The sequence below is a fragment of the Notothenia coriiceps genome, unplaced genomic scaffold (assembly GCF_000735185.1).
Source record: "Notothenia coriiceps isolate Sejong01 unplaced genomic scaffold, NC01 NC01_scaffold00037244, whole genome shotgun sequence".
Taxonomy (NCBI): Eukaryota; Metazoa; Chordata; class Actinopteri; order Perciformes; family Nototheniidae; genus Notothenia; species Notothenia coriiceps.
This window is the reverse complement of record NW_011369945.1, coordinates 10449127-10466715: the sequence shown is the minus strand read 5'-3', so window position 1 is coordinate 10466715 and position 17589 is coordinate 10449127. Positions and strand designations below refer to the sequence as shown.

The 17589-nt window shown below is 40.0% G+C and overlaps 3 protein-coding genes across 3 annotated transcripts in view; 1 reads left to right on the top strand and 2 right to left on the bottom strand.

The window, feature by feature from the left end:
* The window catches only part of phf24 (PHD finger protein 24), a 24226-nt gene extending 9137 nt beyond the window's left edge, over positions 1 to 15089 (bottom strand). Inside the window, exons 1-3 of the mRNA XM_010793475.1 lie at positions 14736 to 15089; positions 4170 to 4585; positions 1624 to 1809 (exon numbers count right to left, since the gene is read on the bottom strand). Of these exons, the coding sequence (XP_010791777.1) occupies positions 1624 to 1809; positions 4170 to 4583 (600 nt within the window). The 5' untranslated portion in view covers positions 4584 to 4585; positions 14736 to 15089. The remainder of the gene's footprint in view (positions 1 to 1623; positions 1810 to 4169; positions 4586 to 14735) is intronic.
* angpt2b (angiopoietin 2b) overlaps positions 1 to 17589 on the bottom strand; it is a 510244-nt gene that overhangs the window by 219739 nt on the left and 272916 nt on the right. The window lies entirely within an intron of this gene.
* The window catches only part of arhgef40 (Rho guanine nucleotide exchange factor (GEF) 40), a 146410-nt gene that overhangs the window by 65017 nt on the left and 63804 nt on the right, over positions 1 to 17589 (top strand). The gene's annotated exons all lie outside the window — the stretch shown is intronic.

Sequence of the window (17589 nt, the reverse complement as noted above, 5' to 3'; positions counted from 1 at the left end):
AAACCAACATCAGCCGTTAGCTGTTAGCCCTCAGAGCTCACAGCTCCTCATATCTGTTCAGAAACTAGACAGAAGTTAAACAAGTCCAAACCACAGACTGTCTGTGTCATGGAGAATACAGTTGCTGGTTTATTTATGTCTGTATAGGCCGTTGTTGTGAGTGTGGACGGTCGGAGCATTTACAACGTTAGCTTAGCCAAATCTCCATTCAGAAAACACGCATTTTAAAAAGTGTTTGCCTGCCGTCTGTCTGCAGACTTGTCAAAGCCTTAATTCATGGTTTTTACTAACCGGTATCAGTATGTTGTTACTTCGGCATCATTTAGAAACGTGTATTAAATTAAATCACGGTCAGATATGTTCATCTTGTTGTAGTTGTAGCCCCCTTGCCAGCGATTCTCTCTCTAGTTTAGACTCAGCCCGACTCAGCCTGGTTGTTGGCCCGGAAAGAACCTGGATTTCATGGGGCCAGAAAACTGTGAAATAGTACCCGCTAGCCGGTGCTACGCCGAGTGGAAACACAACCAAAAACGGGCACGGCACGCTTAAAGCGAGCTCCGCGCTGTAGTGGGAATGCTCCGTACTTGTTTGCATCTCATTGATCTGCGAGACAGAGATGCTGGTCACTCTTAGTTTCTAGTTATCTAACATTTCGTCACAAAGAAAGATGTATGGATTTGACTTTTGGACGTACTATCATCGGATCCCGGACGATTATTTCATGGTCCAAAGATTCTGGGCGACCACTTTACAATAAGACTACCCTCATAAAGGATTCATAAAGGGTTTATAATTAGGTTATTAATTAGTTTGTAAACACTTTATTAATCATTAAGAACCATTTACAAACCAGTTCTAACGTAGTTTTCATACATCAACACAGGCTCACTATTTGGCAAGATGACTAAGCCTTATATTGGCTACTTAGCGAGAATCAACTCAGTGAACAACAGATACCAAGGATGCTGGCTGATGAAGAAGACGAAGTAAACTAGGTAGCCAATATAAGACTTAGCAGTACAGATATATGTGGGCTCACTATTTGGCAAGCAACCGGTGACAGTTGCCCTGTTTATCTCATGTCTTATAAAAGCTTATTAATCATTTATAAAGTGTTTACAACCTAATTAATAAATGAATTACAAACTATTTGTAAACCCTTTATAAGGGTAGTCTTATTGTAAAGTGGTACCTACATTTCTTTCCATCAAACTCTCTTTTTTTGGAATGCAGGTTTATGTTTTGATTGTATGGCTTGAGGCCCAGCTTGTCATTGGTACATTTTCTATAGTATCAGGATAATACTGGTCGCCTTCATCTTATTAGTGACACCAATTATATTTCATGAAATCATTAAAGATTCCACATTTGGACAAGGGAACATATTCTGTATGTATACAAAATAACAGAAAACAAGAATAAGGTTTGCTGCCTAGACAAAAGAAAGAGTGACCAAAAGAACAGTAAAACCAAAAAGAGAGAAAAACTCAAGGTGAAGTTCACCCGAATTAAACGCGAAAACCACCATTGTTCTTGTTTTTACATCCTTGCATCTGCATTTATAAAGACCTGTGGGAATTTGTCATCCAGCAAGTTTAATGGCAGTGAGCTGTGCAGACTTACACAATAGTAGCAGCTCCAGCCGGTGACAGTGTGGGCCGTGTCTCTCATCTCCTGCAGAGCCTCGGCCCGCAGGTAGCCCAGCTCCCTCAGGCAGCCGTCATGAAACATCCGAGTGCAGATCCTGCAGGGGTACAAGTCGTCCGCTGTCCACACCTCACACACGTCACACATCTCATCGCTCGATGGCTGAGGTGAGAAGAGGGTCAGCGTCATTTACATAAAGATTTTCGTCGCAATCTTGCAATCATTTCGATAACAGATGGATGGATGAAAAAAGCAATTATTGTTTTGCGTTAGGGTTTGTTGGTGTGATGGGTATTATATGATATATATTGTAGTGGTAGTTCATATTGTTGTCTTGCTCACGGTCTTGAATAAATGATAAACACAGCACTTATTTTGAAAATAATATTTGATGTGATTGTCCAAGACGTGTTTGTTGTCAGTTTTTTCCAACTTATTTGCAGACTCCAATTACAGTTAGGATACATTCTGCTTTCAAGCAAGAGAACATGACTAGAGAATCTATTTCTTCAGGGCTATAGATGTCTCACAGATGAGAGCATGTCAAAAGTCCTTAGTCACATCTTATCTTACAGTTATGGCTCATGTCTTTTAACCTGATGACTCCATTTACATTGACAAGCTCCATACATCATGAAGACATGTCAGAAAGAGATGCATGTTGCCTGCGGGGACTTCGACCTTTAAATTAGGTCATTTGGCAGATTCTAAGATGCAGTGCTTTACCTCAAAATCTAAAGTAACCATTTCAAATGCCCTACAGACATGCATTTTCATTGCGGCTCACAGTTAACCCTGTGTATTCAATGTTACCACTTACTGCTGCTCTTAGAGGGCAAAATGAATTGTTCTCCTAAAGCTTGCACTAAAGGAAAGGCCATGGGGTCAATGCAATCCCTAGTGTTTCTCCACTTGGGATAATGTTTGTGCTTGGCAACTTCTGGCAGTCTGAGTGTTGAAGTATAAGGTGTGCATAGTGGATATTTTTGCCTTAGAGTTGTGATAAAAAAAGCATGAAAAGAGGAAAAGATTCAGCCCCTTGGAAGCATACATTCACATAGATTTTGATATTTCTTGCATTGAATGGAGTGGTGCAATAACGTTCAGGGTACAACCACTGGTAAAATAAATAGGATGTTAATATACTGTAGGATCCAGAAAGATAGTTACTATCAAATCCATTATTATGAATAAGTTGAAAACTCTGATTGATTCATTTTAAGTTGAGGAATCATCTCACCAACATACAATTGAGTGTCATCAGCATAGTACTGTAAGTAAAACAAGGTCTTAAGATGGGGTGGAGAAAGAATCATATATTAGTAGGTATACCGTGTTTGAAATCAGAAAATAAAGAGAGTTGCCAATGGAGATAACTTGCAATTTAACAGAAAGTAAACAACTTCAAACCAATTTAGTTTGCTTTTCTAGGTTTTAGTTTTGCTATAACAGAAATATCCACCTACCAAGAGGAAGAGAATAACATAACCATCCATATTCCTTTACTTACTGTGGTCTACACATCATTTTACATTACATTTCAGCTCGTTCGAAACTCCCAAGTACATATCTATTATTTTATTTGGGGGGTTCTGTGGACCTTTCTATGTCTGTACCTCTTGTAAAAGTGCAGCATCGGCAGTACAGCGAGTATTCAGCAGGCAGTGTTTACTCTTTGCAAAATACAGAAACCTAATGGAGTCGTTCCTCCTATGAACTCCATACCCTGCTTGTAAGCGCCGCCCAGGATAAGGTCACCTCTCTGAGGCAGCCGGAGCATCCCGCCCACAGGAGGCTCGCTGTGAAGAGCCCTCATGCACAACCCGTAAATAACAAATGAAAGGCTTAACAGAAAATAAAAACGTTATACTAATGCTTTCTCACCTTCAACAAGGGTGTTTAGATAAATAGTCCCTTTACAGCCAGCTTTATCATAATGCCTAACCTGAAAGAAGGAAAAGATAATGCTCTGCTGTTGCCATGGAGATTCTGTCTCTTTAATCCCAGGATTTTGGGATTTATAGTGTCTGTTTTGGTAAGGTAAAAAGTATTATGTGATATATAACTTAAATAACATCCTGGCTATGATTACCCACATCCCTATTTAAGGGTCACCTATTATGTGTCCCCTATGTGTAAAGAGATTCTGAAAGTTTCAGGAAAAACGAAAAAGAAATCGGTCTGAAAATGAGCTGATCTGATTTTGGCCACTTTCTGATGTCATAACGATGTTTTGGCTTGTGTAACCATTAGCCAATCACCAACCAGGGTATCACCCCCTCCACATGATTCACACGAATTTCCTCCTAGAGCACCATTGTGTTATTTTTACCCCACATATCTCTCAGAGGGGCGTGGGGAGTGGCTCCTTGTTTTCATCTAAAGTAACAGACAGAGAATCAGTACTTTTGAAACAGGGCTGAAACAGAGGGGTTTATGGGATGCTACAATGCATGATCTGCAAGACCTTTAATATATTGATGAAAACAGTATAATAGGGGACCTTTAGGCTCAGATATTACCTGCTCTTTCTTTTTCAGCTCCACCTCTACGGGCTGGTCGTCATCGGCTTCCCTTTTGGGCCGAACGAAAGCAGGTGGCGTGAGCTGATGGGTCTTGTCGAGATCTTCCGGTTCCACTCCTTTCCCGTCCCGTAACCTGGACCAAGACTCCTGGTTGACCTTGCAGTCGTCCTTGGCCGGCTGCGAGGTGGACGGACCTGGGTTATTGTCCGTGTCCTCTGGCTCCGCCTCCTCTGTGGTATTGTCATCAGCATTGGCCGAAGGTTTTGCTTTGGCTTCGCCTTCCTCTTCTTCGTCGTCCGAATTTTTGGCGGGGGCAGGGCGGTCCTTAATGCCCGACTGGAAGGCAAAGACCACAGCGTTGCATTTCTGCACCTTCTCCACCTGCTGCTTCTTTGACATGAGCACTCCCATGGCTACAGACAGATGGAGAGAGAAAGAGACAGAGAACCGTTACACAAGTGCGCTGCATTTATAATTCACTGCAAGAGTGACTCACAATTGTACAGTTGATATCCAAGTTTAAAAGCCTCTGATAACTTCTGCTTCATCACGATTGTGCAGGCGTGGATTAATCAGATTCAGTTGACAGTCCTGGCAACATGAGAACACAAGCTCACAGCTGTCATGGCGATTAAATTATTGCTACATTGTGATTGGTACATGGAAGTACGTTAGATCACATTTTGCCAATTGATGTACACCCACTTTAAACCAGTACAAAAATCACAACGAAAAAACAAATCGAGACCCTTTCCATCATCGTAATTGAGTGCTGATATAGGTTCAGGGATTCAATATAACCTTGTGTTCCATTACATATACACTGGCACAGCTACCACATAGCTCAATGTATACACGGTCATGAAAAGTGCATACAAACATGGATGTCCTTTATTAGTCCCTACTTTACAAAGAGCTGCTAGAGGCACATTGGACGTATGGTAAACAAACCAAAGAACTCTCTTGTAAAGGGAAGACAATATGGGAAATATGCTGCACTCAAACAGAGATGATGTTTTGAGCCTATGAATATATTAACTGTCTTTTCTCTTTTCCGTACTCGCTGAACAGCAAGGCCTCTTTCAAATCTCTTCCTTTCAGCAACACTGCCCCTAAAGTCCTCTCCTGATTACCAATAAACCTTCCCCATCTGCTCCTGTTCCCATATTTCTGTGCCAGTATTTCACGGTTCAATATCCATGAAGATGTAGATATTGACTGAGATTATGGTTTTTGCTTGAATGATTCTAGTAACAAATGTAAAAATGTGTAATCTAAAAACGGAATAGGTCGTTCCACTCACAGCAAAACGCCCTAGATTGCAGATTTGTATCTAAACCACCACATACAAGATTTTTTAAATCCCAGATGGGGCCCTTGCAGTGGTAGCAGATGTTTGAAAAAACAGCAAATGTTGCCTTCACGTTCAAAGGCTCCTTTTCTTACTTGGGAGTAAGGGATAGCGTACACATCGATGTGGAAATCTATACTTTGGTTTAATGTGCTTGTGGCCATCATCAACGCATCACGTGAAGGATGTCTTGCATCTGAGGAGCAGTCAATAATAGGTGTTCAAAACTCTAAGGAATCAAAAAGACCGCCATAAAAACCCTTTTGAAGGTCTGAAAGCAATTTAACAAGAAATATATATTCTACACATTTGCTCAGTTGTGTATTTCCTCAACTGTTGTCCTAGTTATTTTGTTGGTATACCTTACTCTAAAGAGTTTTTCAAAACCGATGTTCAGAGCACTGTAAATAGAAATGTCCAACATTTCTATAAGCCCCAGTATTTCATCCACACATGTGCTTTTTTCAGGCAATTTCTATTCCTCTGTTTACCATCCAATTTCCAAAACCCAATGTTCCTACATTGGTTGGAGTCCATATTTTGCTTTTGAGTTCAAATAATAGAGAATGAACCGTGGTTGTGTATATGTGGTCCTTTTAAATAGTCAAAAATCTGTGTTTTGATCGATATCACCTTTTCATCAATGCTAACTGTTGACTGAAAGCAATCTGGTCTGGATAAGATAGAAGATAAGATCAACTTTATCGACCACAGAGGAGAACATGAACTTCACTATCTATTCAGGTTTTCAATGAGTTTTTGCTGGTTATCTTTAGACTGCTGGCATTCGTCTTTATCGTAAATAATCCGATTTTCCCAGTGTTATTGATCTTGTTTGTGGCAAGACTATTTTCTTTGGTCATTGACCTTGAATCTGCAAAACTCCTGGATTTGTCAGAAATTGATTGCATAACTCCTAGGTGAGTCATACGCTGTATATTTTGAACGGAAGAATGCTGAAACTGACTCTTTTTCACTAAAGTGAGACCCACACGTAAATTCCATTATTGCAAAAAGGCGCCTCGTGGATTCAAGTAGATTACACGGTACTCATGAGACATGTGTCTTTGCTCTCAAACGCAATTCCATCCATCCGCACTCCACGTACAGTAAGTGCTTGTGTGAAATTCAATCGCATTTATTTGCAGTGAAATGGGAGTCCATACCCTCTCTCTTGCTCTAATATGTTCTCAGGCTGCTGGTGGACTCCAGGTGCTTTATAAACTGTAGAAGCTACAACACTCATTTGCAATCGCACAAACCTCAACACCAGCCGCACTGTCTCCGGTTTCATGCATTTAGACAATAAAAAAAGAACATCCAGGGTTACAAACAGTAAGGTGACATGTCATCAGTGTATAAAAATAGCCACTATCAAACGCTTCTTGGTGTCTTTGTTCTATTTTGGTTTGCTTTCATGCAGTCAAAAACTAGACAAAGTGATACTTTATTGATTCCTGCATCAGAAATCTATTTAGGCTGGCATCTCTCTGAAGGGAGGTCAAAGGTCAAGTCAGTTAAAGCATAGCACTCCTGCAGAAGAGAAACTCCCTCATACTGTATATACTTTGAGATTTTAGTCTTTGCAGACCATTAACATGCACACACATATTTAACACACTACAAGAAAGGGAAAACCCCAAAAGCATAATGGGCCCTCTTTAACTGTGTCCCAGACTTGTTTTAACAATGTATTTGTGTGTCACACTCGATAATTGACTGCATCAAGTATACTTCAAACTGCCAACGTGCCTATTAAAATCACTCGAGTGTGTTGTTTATGTACTGTATTGTGCACAATTGAAATCGAAAAAGGTCCTCAGAGTTGGATGAAAAATCCAAAATGGACAGATGATGATGCAAAACCTTTAGTTACAAGCCATCAAACAAAACAAAAAAGACTGAAAGACAGAAATAGCCTTCTTTTAATAAGTGCACTATATTCAATCTTTTTCAAAACACAGAGGGAGATAAATACAGTACGTTCGGATTCTGTACTTTCTTCTTTTTTTTTTAAAGTGATGACATGATGAAACATATTCCTTAGCTCTTTTCCCTGTTATACCAAAACCAATCCAAACTACTCCTGCATTAAAATAATGGAACAGAACCTTTCAGCCATAAGCTCATCTATGCTGAACTCACGGGGCTGATTGTCATTCCTGCAGTTAGGGTAACAACCTATCCACTATTCCATAGGCCCCTGTGTATTTTAATCCTGTATTATTCTTAGCATGTTGCTGTCATTTATTAGACAGCAGGAGGGCTTTGTACCTAGTGACTGACCGTTTAAATTAAGTGGTCGTCATTGAGGAAGACTATCATTGCAGGGCATAGCTTAGCAGTTATTTTGTGGCTTGTAACTGGAGGTTTTTACCATTCTCGGTTAAATTCTCACTTTTTGTCCAACGCTGATCCCATCCTCTATATCCATTTTGCATTTTCAAGATCTTGGTTTGTGCGTTTCCTGTTTTATTCCTGTGTTTTCTCTCCTGTTTGATTGTCTGTCCTGGCCTTATTAGTTTCACCTGTCCCCATCAGCCCTTCAATCACATGACCTCCTACAAACCTGCCCTCTATCCCCTTATCATGCTCGTCCTGCTTTTCTGTTGGCCTCTAGCAGATCCTTGTATGATGCTGTTTGTAATGAAGGTAAGTTCTGTTCTGTTCTGGCCTTGCTATTTCAAATGTAGCCTTGAATAAGGTATAGGTGCTTCTGTGTCCTGCATTTGGGTCCACTCTGCTCCACTTATACTCTTGAAAAACATAGCACATCAACAAAACAGAAGATGAAAAGACACTAGGCACAGAAATAATATATTTGTATCTTTTTTTTTTTCTCAAATCTTGTACTTAATTGCTTGGAGTTTTACGTCTTTGTGAACATCCCAAAAACATTCTGTCCTCAGACACTCGCCCCGCCCCCTTACCATGTATCGCTGACTGATTGGACGATGCAGCCCATGCACTGATCTGTTGCTTCTTAACTTGTTCTTAACATGAGAGCAGTTTCCCAGCGGAGTGAAGAAAACACATGAACCTCACGGGAGTCACTCCTCAGTTTATACAGTGTTTTGTTTCAATTAATGTATCATTTAGTTACAAATATGTGATATATCTTAAGAACAAAGTGGTCAAAAATCATTTTATTCATTTATTGGAAACATTTTTCATGATCGCTTTTTTCGTTTTACATTTTCATGTATTGTCATTTCCATTCAGTCAGTTACAGTCAGTACTATTTTTAAAATGTTAATTTGCTACATATCCACACAAACAAACACAGTGTGCAATCCAATGAATGTTAATCTAACTGGGTTTTGATAGAAAACATATCTCTTTTTCTTCTAACAATTATTTTATTTCTATTGTGCACTCAAATCAATATTAATCAAACGTTCGTTTATCAATTTTAAGAATGGCGTTTATCTTTTTTGAGATTGAGTTCTTATTTTATTTTATTTATTTGGGTCTACAACAGATGATAGAAATGTTTATGTCAGTAAATGTGTGCTAACAGAGGCGGGGGTGTTTGTGAAAATAAGGGGGACAGAGCTGGCTGCTGTCAGACGATCTGTGCGGCGTCATCACAAACGGACGTCGCTTCACGTGGCGCTCCGGAGGAAAGGACCAAGGACGTCACTATTGCTCTTAAAACTAATTTCCCTGCTTCTTCTCCCTTCTCGTGGTTTCCTTGCGTCCCTCCATGCTTCCCAGGTGGGAGGGACTAAGACGGAAAATACGCAAGTCAGGGACGCAAGGATTGCATTTAACCGAAGTGAGATGCAGCCCAAGTAAGCCTAACGATTAATCACTGATAGAAAGCCTCATGGCAATCTGTCCAGGAGCTGGTGAAACCCCAATTGTCAACCAAATGTTGGTAGGGAAAATTCACATTTTTGTGGGATTTATCCCCTAGGATCTATGAATATCGTAGCATCACTTCATGGCAATCTATTTGAGTTCTTAATTGGTCTGCATCAATGTGGTCGACTGACTGAAATCCCAATCCCAACAGCCATACCTCTAAGATTGAGGAAAAACAACCTTTAAGACAACATAAGCTTGTATATTGTTTACATCCCTTAAATATACAAAGATCTCTTAGCTGAAGTATCCAAACATCTGATACATGCACTGTTATGATTTCGGCTGAAAGCAATACAGGGTGGCAGACTTGCTGTTATAGGGACATAATTATCCACTGAAGTGACCTTCCCACTCAGGCTCAGAGCATCGCTGGCACAGAAATGAGACAGCAGCAGCCTTTGGATGCCAGAAATGCCAACTTGTAAACTGCAGCCTCTTTCACAAGAACCAAAGCAAATAAGCACGTTTTACGGCTTTTGAATGCTTGAGGGCAGAATGACATAACTTATACTGTATGGTTGATATAATGCTCAGATGCTGCCACCACAGTTGGATGCTCAAATACTGAGCAGTGCAGATAATGGGCCGTGTCATTTTAAAAGGGATGATTAAAAAAATTGCTCTTTAATGGCTATCAAAGTGAACAGGCTTCATAATCATAAACACAAGCGAGAAAAAGACGAAACAATAATAATAAATAAGTGTTATTAAGCCCCAAGGCCTTAGTACACTATCAAATCAACGGCGGCAGTAAATGGCACATATACCGTATATATCCTTTTGAAAGGAAGTCATAACTCTAAGTAAAAACCTCTCCCTCAACTATTAACAAACAGTATATAAAAAAATTATAAGAGTAGACAATGGTATCTATTTTCCTGCATTATTAATAACTATTGTGTTTTCACAATAATTCAATAACGGAAGTGTTCACTCTTGTGTGTTCAAAGGAAAGCTGAAGACAGGATGCTATCTGTCACAAATATATTTTCTTCAAACAATACTGGATAAGGAAACTGCTGAGCATGCAGAAGACCTTGTCATTTTCAGGTTAACTCATAAATGTTATATAAGGGTCTCATGTTGTTTTTCCTCTCAGAGTACAAGTCTATTCTGACACAAATGGGTCAGTGCCTGGCTTTGATACCTCAGTTTATTAGACAGTGCTGAGCAACCTGTGAATTGGTGGCCTCACAAGTCTGAGATTGGAAAGCTTCTGACCACAGGGCTGTCAAACCCATCAACCTCTTTCCTGCCAAACCCACAGCAAGATTTGTGCAGCTCAACGCCTGCGTGCTCTTTATACTCACTAGAGAGATAGGTGATGGTTTGTTCTCCATGCATGACAGCACTTTAGTGAGTATCTACAGAATAGAGACACGCATGTATATCCATGTAAATGTAATGGTTTGTTACTATCCTATTTTTGTTCGCTGAAATCTGTCAATGCTAAAAATACGATTTTAAAGAGGACAAGAAAGTCCATTACAGCTACTGGTGTAAGTTATGCTCTATATTTTTGACAATTGGATTGTATCAGTGTTTTTCAGTCAGCTGACACTTAGCACAGGGAGCGAACAACTCCCGCTAAGGTTAAAGTTGGTCAAAATTCCTGAATAATCATATACTAATTTAGCGGACTCAAAGTATCCCATAATGTATTGTGAAAAGTAATTTATAACAGATGGCAAATAATAAGTACGGAAAACCATCATCATTGTGCTAGGAAAAAACGGATGAGTATGCTATATTGTTAGCAGGAGACTTTCCAGTGCTGCTAAGCTAACTTTAGGACTACAATTCTGGCTTGATTGCTTCTTTGACAATTTATTCTGCCTTTTTTTCAGACGCATAGGCCTACTGAATATGTGATGAAGTAAACCATAATAAAAATGAAGGGTAATTTAACTCGTTACTGGAGTTATTAAAACAGTCATTTTCAAAGATTGCTAACATATTTTAAATAAGTTGGCCAACACTGCCAACTTTCTGAATCAACCCTGGCCTGTTTGCACACACACATTTCCTGTGGAACAAAGGATTATTACAGATTTCATTTTATTTTCTAAACCACAAATTAAATGTTTCAATAATGTATCCAAATTCTCTCCTTTTCTCATGTTTTTTCTTCATTGAAATGAATATGCAATATACCCGGAGCTACTTCTGTGTTTTTAAATCTTTTTAAACAGAAATTATCGAAGTGAAGTTGTTATAAATTCCCTAAAAATTATTTGAAAAAATGATGCCACTCAGGCTTAGCAGTCACCCAAAATCGCTTTTGATATTACATTTGAGGGAAAGGATGGCATCAAAGTCTCTCAGGCTTGGCGTTCAGTAGACTCCTGCAGGAGCAGCTACATGTGCTGCTCTGTTTTCCCTTCTGGACCCGTCTGAATGATTTAAATGCCTCTGGATAAAAAAAGGTCTGGACGAGTGGAAGAGAATCAGGGCCACTCCTTGGGGCTGAACCTGACATATGGCAGAGGAAATGTTATTCTGTCATGCAGCACTGTGATAGAATATTCTCAAGCTGCCGGTATTGCATCGCCTTTGTGTCTCGGATCCGGTATTCTCCTGTTTTCGTCCATATTCCAAGTAGTATATTTTTCATTTTATTTCCCCATTTTCTCTGACACTCTATATACTCTTCCAGAAACTGCATATGTGATTTACGTCAACAATTGACTGTAACGAGCACTCAGATGATGCAGCTCTCAGGAGAATCCTGGTTTTAATTAAATATTGATTATTTCAAAGGGAGGTGGCACCAAAGTGCTCCTCAAATCCTTGTGATTTTGTTTCTGCTACTCTGAGTTATCCTGTTGAAGCCAGTCTGCACTTTACTCATTAATTTAACACTATCAGACCACGTCGGGACAACAACGAAGGCATCAAACGCATCGCTGGTCCATAGTTAGTGCGTTTGTGAAGCTCCTAATTCCAACCCATAGTTATTTTGTGAATGTTATGCACCCAAGAAATGTTGGCGGATCTATTTTTGTCACACATGCCGGTGGAAAAAAGTTGATTATAATATGCTTAACCAGGAATTTGGTTTGAATTGGAATCCATTTTCTTCCGCAAGCAGTGTATTAGAGGCCAACAGGGACACCGTAAGGTCTTTATTAGTATTCAGTGCTTCGCTGCCCAAGTGTCACCATGGGGAGGTTATTGAGATCTGCAGGGGCTTATACAACAGCCATTTATCAGTCTACGGAAAAATAGTCCACCATTACTTTTTTTTCCCCAGTAATATATTGTGCTGTCCAGGTGCCAAAAAGGGTAATGCTTTAATATGTTGCTCAAAGTGATTAAGACTGCCCTGTTTAGCACGTTAGCTAGAATAACTTAACCTTTAAAGGTGAAAGTTTCCGACTCGGTTTGTCTGATGGCTGTCAGCCTGATTTACGGAAAAAACTTCCCGCTCCATTTTAATGAAACTTGGAGGAAGGGTGTATTATGAGCCAAGGAAGAACCCATTTCATTTCTGAAGGGAATCTGATTTAGGGCACACAAACTATTCGGCACTAGTGTCCACACTGCAAGATGGAGCATTTAAGGCTGCATTCATGTGGTGTCGAAATGATTGGAAAAATTGGTCTGCGCTCTTCGAAGTGCCAGTCAAGTTGCTCAAATTCTCCAAAGAAAACATAATTGAGGGTGACCTCAAAGGAATCACAAATTCCACTGGCAGTTTTGCTCGTAAGATTTTTGAAAAATGCTTTTTAAAAAAAATGTTGGGAGGCAATAATTATTTTCAAAGGGACATCAGTGGTTTCCAGCGTTATGACTTAGGACCGCCTAAAACAAACCAAGACATTGTGCAGTCAATCGTCAGGTTGAAGCCTAAGTGTTGCTAGCAGTTCAACTGTAGAGTGGTTTAGATCAATGGCAAGGTAAATATCCACTGCTTTAATTGGAGAAAATGTAATTGGATGATCCAATAACCAACATGGGAACCATTGAGTAAAGATAAGAACCAAACATGTCAAGTACAATCATCTAAATCTGAAATGTTACATTCTATTCACCCAACTAGACAACAGACCCCGTTTCCGAACGACATTTGTCCGACAAACTGTTACGTTACCACACGTTTTACCTCATAAAAGCATGAAAAGGAGGCTAATCTGTTTCTTGCTATGTGTTTCTCTCACTGTATGATTCCCTTTCCCAAAGCTGTTGGATGTCACTGTTATGTGCTGATTAGAATCCCAACCAGCCCTCCTTTTCATTCCTTGTTTCAGAAGAGGAGGACGGTAGAGGGGAGGAGGGGGGGGGTGTATTTTGAATGGGAGCACCACAAAGCACGCCTTTTCATGGGAATTAATCCCCCTTTAGCTGAAGACCTCACCCACGGACCAGGGAAGCAAAGACCTGGAACTAATTACACTAACGAGTTCACCCTGATCGCTGTAATAACCACTGAGTGGAATCATTAACAGCCATTTAAAAAACATGCAACATGTACGTGCACTTGGACACACAGGGCTAAATAAACCAAATAAATATCTCATTGTCCCGAGAGAAACACTTCTATGAGCATGAAACAACAACTCTCCCTTGGGTAAGTCTTGCCTCCTCTTCAACACTTGTACCTGTGTGCACACACAAATAAAGCATGTTCAAGGCTTAGCAAATGTACACGGGGGGTGTGAGATTCCGGAAAAAAGGGCCTGAATGGAGGAGGAATTTAAATCTCAATGCATCGTTAGACTGGACACATCACGTTAGCATTCAGGCGCTGCCAGGTCGAAGGGATTCTGTGCCAACCTTGACGCTCAGAGAGAGTCTGACAATAAGCAGAGCTCAGGCTGCAGGGATCCGTCACAGAGTGAGGAGCAGGACTCACTCACACACAAGGACTCGTATTGGCTGGTTTGTGAAGCCCTCTGTGGGCTGGGAGATAGCAACAACAAGGGGTTGTGAGCAAAGACTGATGGAGAGCTTAATGGACGGCAGCACTCCCCTGTGGGACGGAGCAAAGTACATTACATCTGCTACAGAGAATTCAGAATTATGCAGCCAGTGCCATTAGTTGCAGAATGGATGCAACTTCCTATAAGGTCATAGAAAAAGAAAAGCAGCCAATGACGTACATGCAAGAACTCCCACATTTTTGCCACAATTTCTGCAGATTTGTATGAAACAAAAGCAACTCTCCTTTCCCCCTTTTTCGTGCTGACCTACATACAGTATGCATCCCATCCGTAATGAGGCTTCCCAACAAATACTTGTCCCGCTATAGTTTAGAACATCATTCATAAAAAAAAAAAATAGACCTTGTGTAGCGTCCCGCATGGTTTCTTATGTAACCTTGTGGCATTGTGTGGACTCACCGTAAAGAGTGAAAAGGCTGCTGTTCAGCTTATGTGGAGACTTTGTCCTTTGCGTCTCAAGCCCGGCCGTCCAGCATGGCAAGACTCCACTTGAATGTTATTCTGAAGCCCCCCTCCCGAGAGAGATGAATGGCACGGCAGTTTATTATTCCTTCCCCCTCTTCTAGGTCCCACTGTGGAAATGTACAGTCGTACAGCTTGTCTCCTTTGAGCAGGAACTGAGTCTTCTCGGCGGACAGCTCCGGTGCTGAAATCTTCCTCTCTCTCTTCCTCCACCCTCCTCCTTCCTGAGCTAGTGCCTCAGCATCTGAGGAGACACGCAGCGTGCAGGCTGTTGTAGACAGGAGGAGACTCAAAGGCGGCCACTGAAGTTCAATTTGGGGATTTATAAGCATCGTATTTCAGCCCCCTCCCCCTCCAGAGAGCCCTGCTGCGAGTTATAGTCATTGTAGGTTAACAACTTGTAGGTGCTCCTGGAGTGTGTTGATTGGTTGGAACCATTAAGGACCATGTCACACATGAATGTAATGATTTTGAGAATGGGATGTTGCTTTAATGTTGGAATCCTATTCAAGTCAAAACGTTTTTTTGTTTGGCAGCTGGGGTATGCTTCAAAGCAAAGACAGCCTGGAGTCAGAATTTAGCATGGCATGGAGGCATTTTATGCATGCAAAACTGCAGCCATGCAGTACAAATTAAATAAAGTGGGGAGAGTGCATGAAACATATTCAAATCTGCAGTAAAATATGTAGGCTAAATTGTGATTTTTCTTTTACATTTTGGGGTAAATTACACATTTGCGTTCAAATACACATAATTGGTGCAGTGTTTTCTTTCCTTTTTTTACCACAATTTCTAAACAATCTTATTTTATAAGCACAAGAGTGTTTATTTAATATCACCCTTCTATAATGTGATTAAAAAATATCAGCAAAGTTGCTTTTGGCAATCCATGCAGTCATCAGCAGATGGGATGCAATAAACTGGTGAATTATTATTTCTGACTTTTATGAGAGTAACCCATTCAATATAATGGAATGTTTTCAGAGCATATATATTAAATAAAAACAAATTTGTCGTGAGAGGTTAGTTAAACTTGCTAAAAAAAAATTGCTTTCATAATTTCCCCTTTCCGCTTATTATGTTTTGAATTTAATTTGTAAAGCCAGTACCAAAGATATGCATTTTTGTTTGATATTAAAGAGAAAAGAAAACGGCAACAGGTATTTCCAACACTCAAACTAGTATGTGTGTTGTTGTGCTTCTAATAAACACCTTAACAACTTCATATTTTAGTATGCATGTCGCAAAAGCTGCTAGAATAAAACAATATATATTAACCAAGTAATACTCACATCCAAGGCAAGGCACGTTTATTGACATTGCAGATTTCAACACAAGGCAATTCAAAGTGCTTTTCAAATAAACATATTTGACGCACAGTCTATAAAAAACAAATAGAACAAGCTAAAATGGAATAAAATGAGCATAAAATACAGGAATGGTTACAGTGCTGTTTACATCAGGCAGAGGAAAAATAAAAAAATGTATCATTCTTTTGTACTCATTAAGAAGTAACTAAAAGAATAACTAGAACACAAATATGCTGGACTAGGTATAGACAGCATAAATGTTCTAAATGTACGTTCAATAACAAAAAATTCAAAACTATACTTTAATAACCTCTGCTTTGCATGTGTTGCAAAACACATTCTTCCTGCCTGGCATCAGTCCCTCATCAAATTGATTTACATAAAATGACATCTGTGTGCCAAAATGATAAATATTACTCCACAAGGAGAATATACATCTGTGTCAGCATTTTTTTAAATACAATAAGGCCATACAGGAAATTACGGAATAAATGTGTTTGTCCTTGCAACATAATATATAAAAATCAGAGAATAGATTAAATATAAAAATGGTAGAAATGTAAAAATGCTGAGTCGGCATCATTACAGTGGGCTCTCCATTGTAGGGTATTTGGTTAATATGAACAAATGGTTTGCACCATGTCCCACTGTGTTGTTCTACGGCCTGCTGGTTCAAATGGAACGCCATGCATAATGGATGAAGGCGTAAGTGCACACGGACCCAATGGTCTTGAGGGAAGAGGAAGAAATGGTACGGTAAGGTATGTCACAATGGAAACCTGACCCCCTCACCTGCATGCCTGTGACACTTCTTCCCTGTAGTCACCTCTGCGCTTTGAAAAACGAATAGGATATACGATTTCCCTTCCACGTTGGATATATTGTGTTAGGCTACTATGGCTCCTTGAACAATGAGAAGAAAGAGAAGAAACTTGAAAGATACTTCAGGAATTTGAACTTAACTCTTTACATTTTCACTGTTTCATTGTTGGGAATGTTTACCATTGGGCACTTTGGAATGTACATAAATGAGTCAAAGTGTTAAAAAGGCCCCATTGTGTTTTTTGGGTTTTAATTTCCTCTAGTATGGGTTTTTTGTGCATGTAAATGGTCTGCAAAGGCTAAAATTCCAGAGTCCCCTAGTTTCTCTTCCACACACACAATGGACATTGGACTCCTTTGTTTATTTTCGTAACTTAGTAACATCACTATGTAAAACTGACGCTTCTATTGGCTAGCACTCCAACACATTGTACGTGATAGGCTAAGGGGCAGAACATTTCCAACACATCTCTAAGCGGTTGACCAATCACAAAAGAGCCGGCCAGCTAACCAATCATACCTCATTCACACCAACGCAACTCCGGTTCAAGCTCTGTGCTAGAGCTTTTCAGGTTCAGAACCGGTTCTTCGGTTTAGCTCCGGCTCTTTTCACACTGCCCAGAGTAGACTGGTGCTGCGTCATTGCATCATCGTTTGCG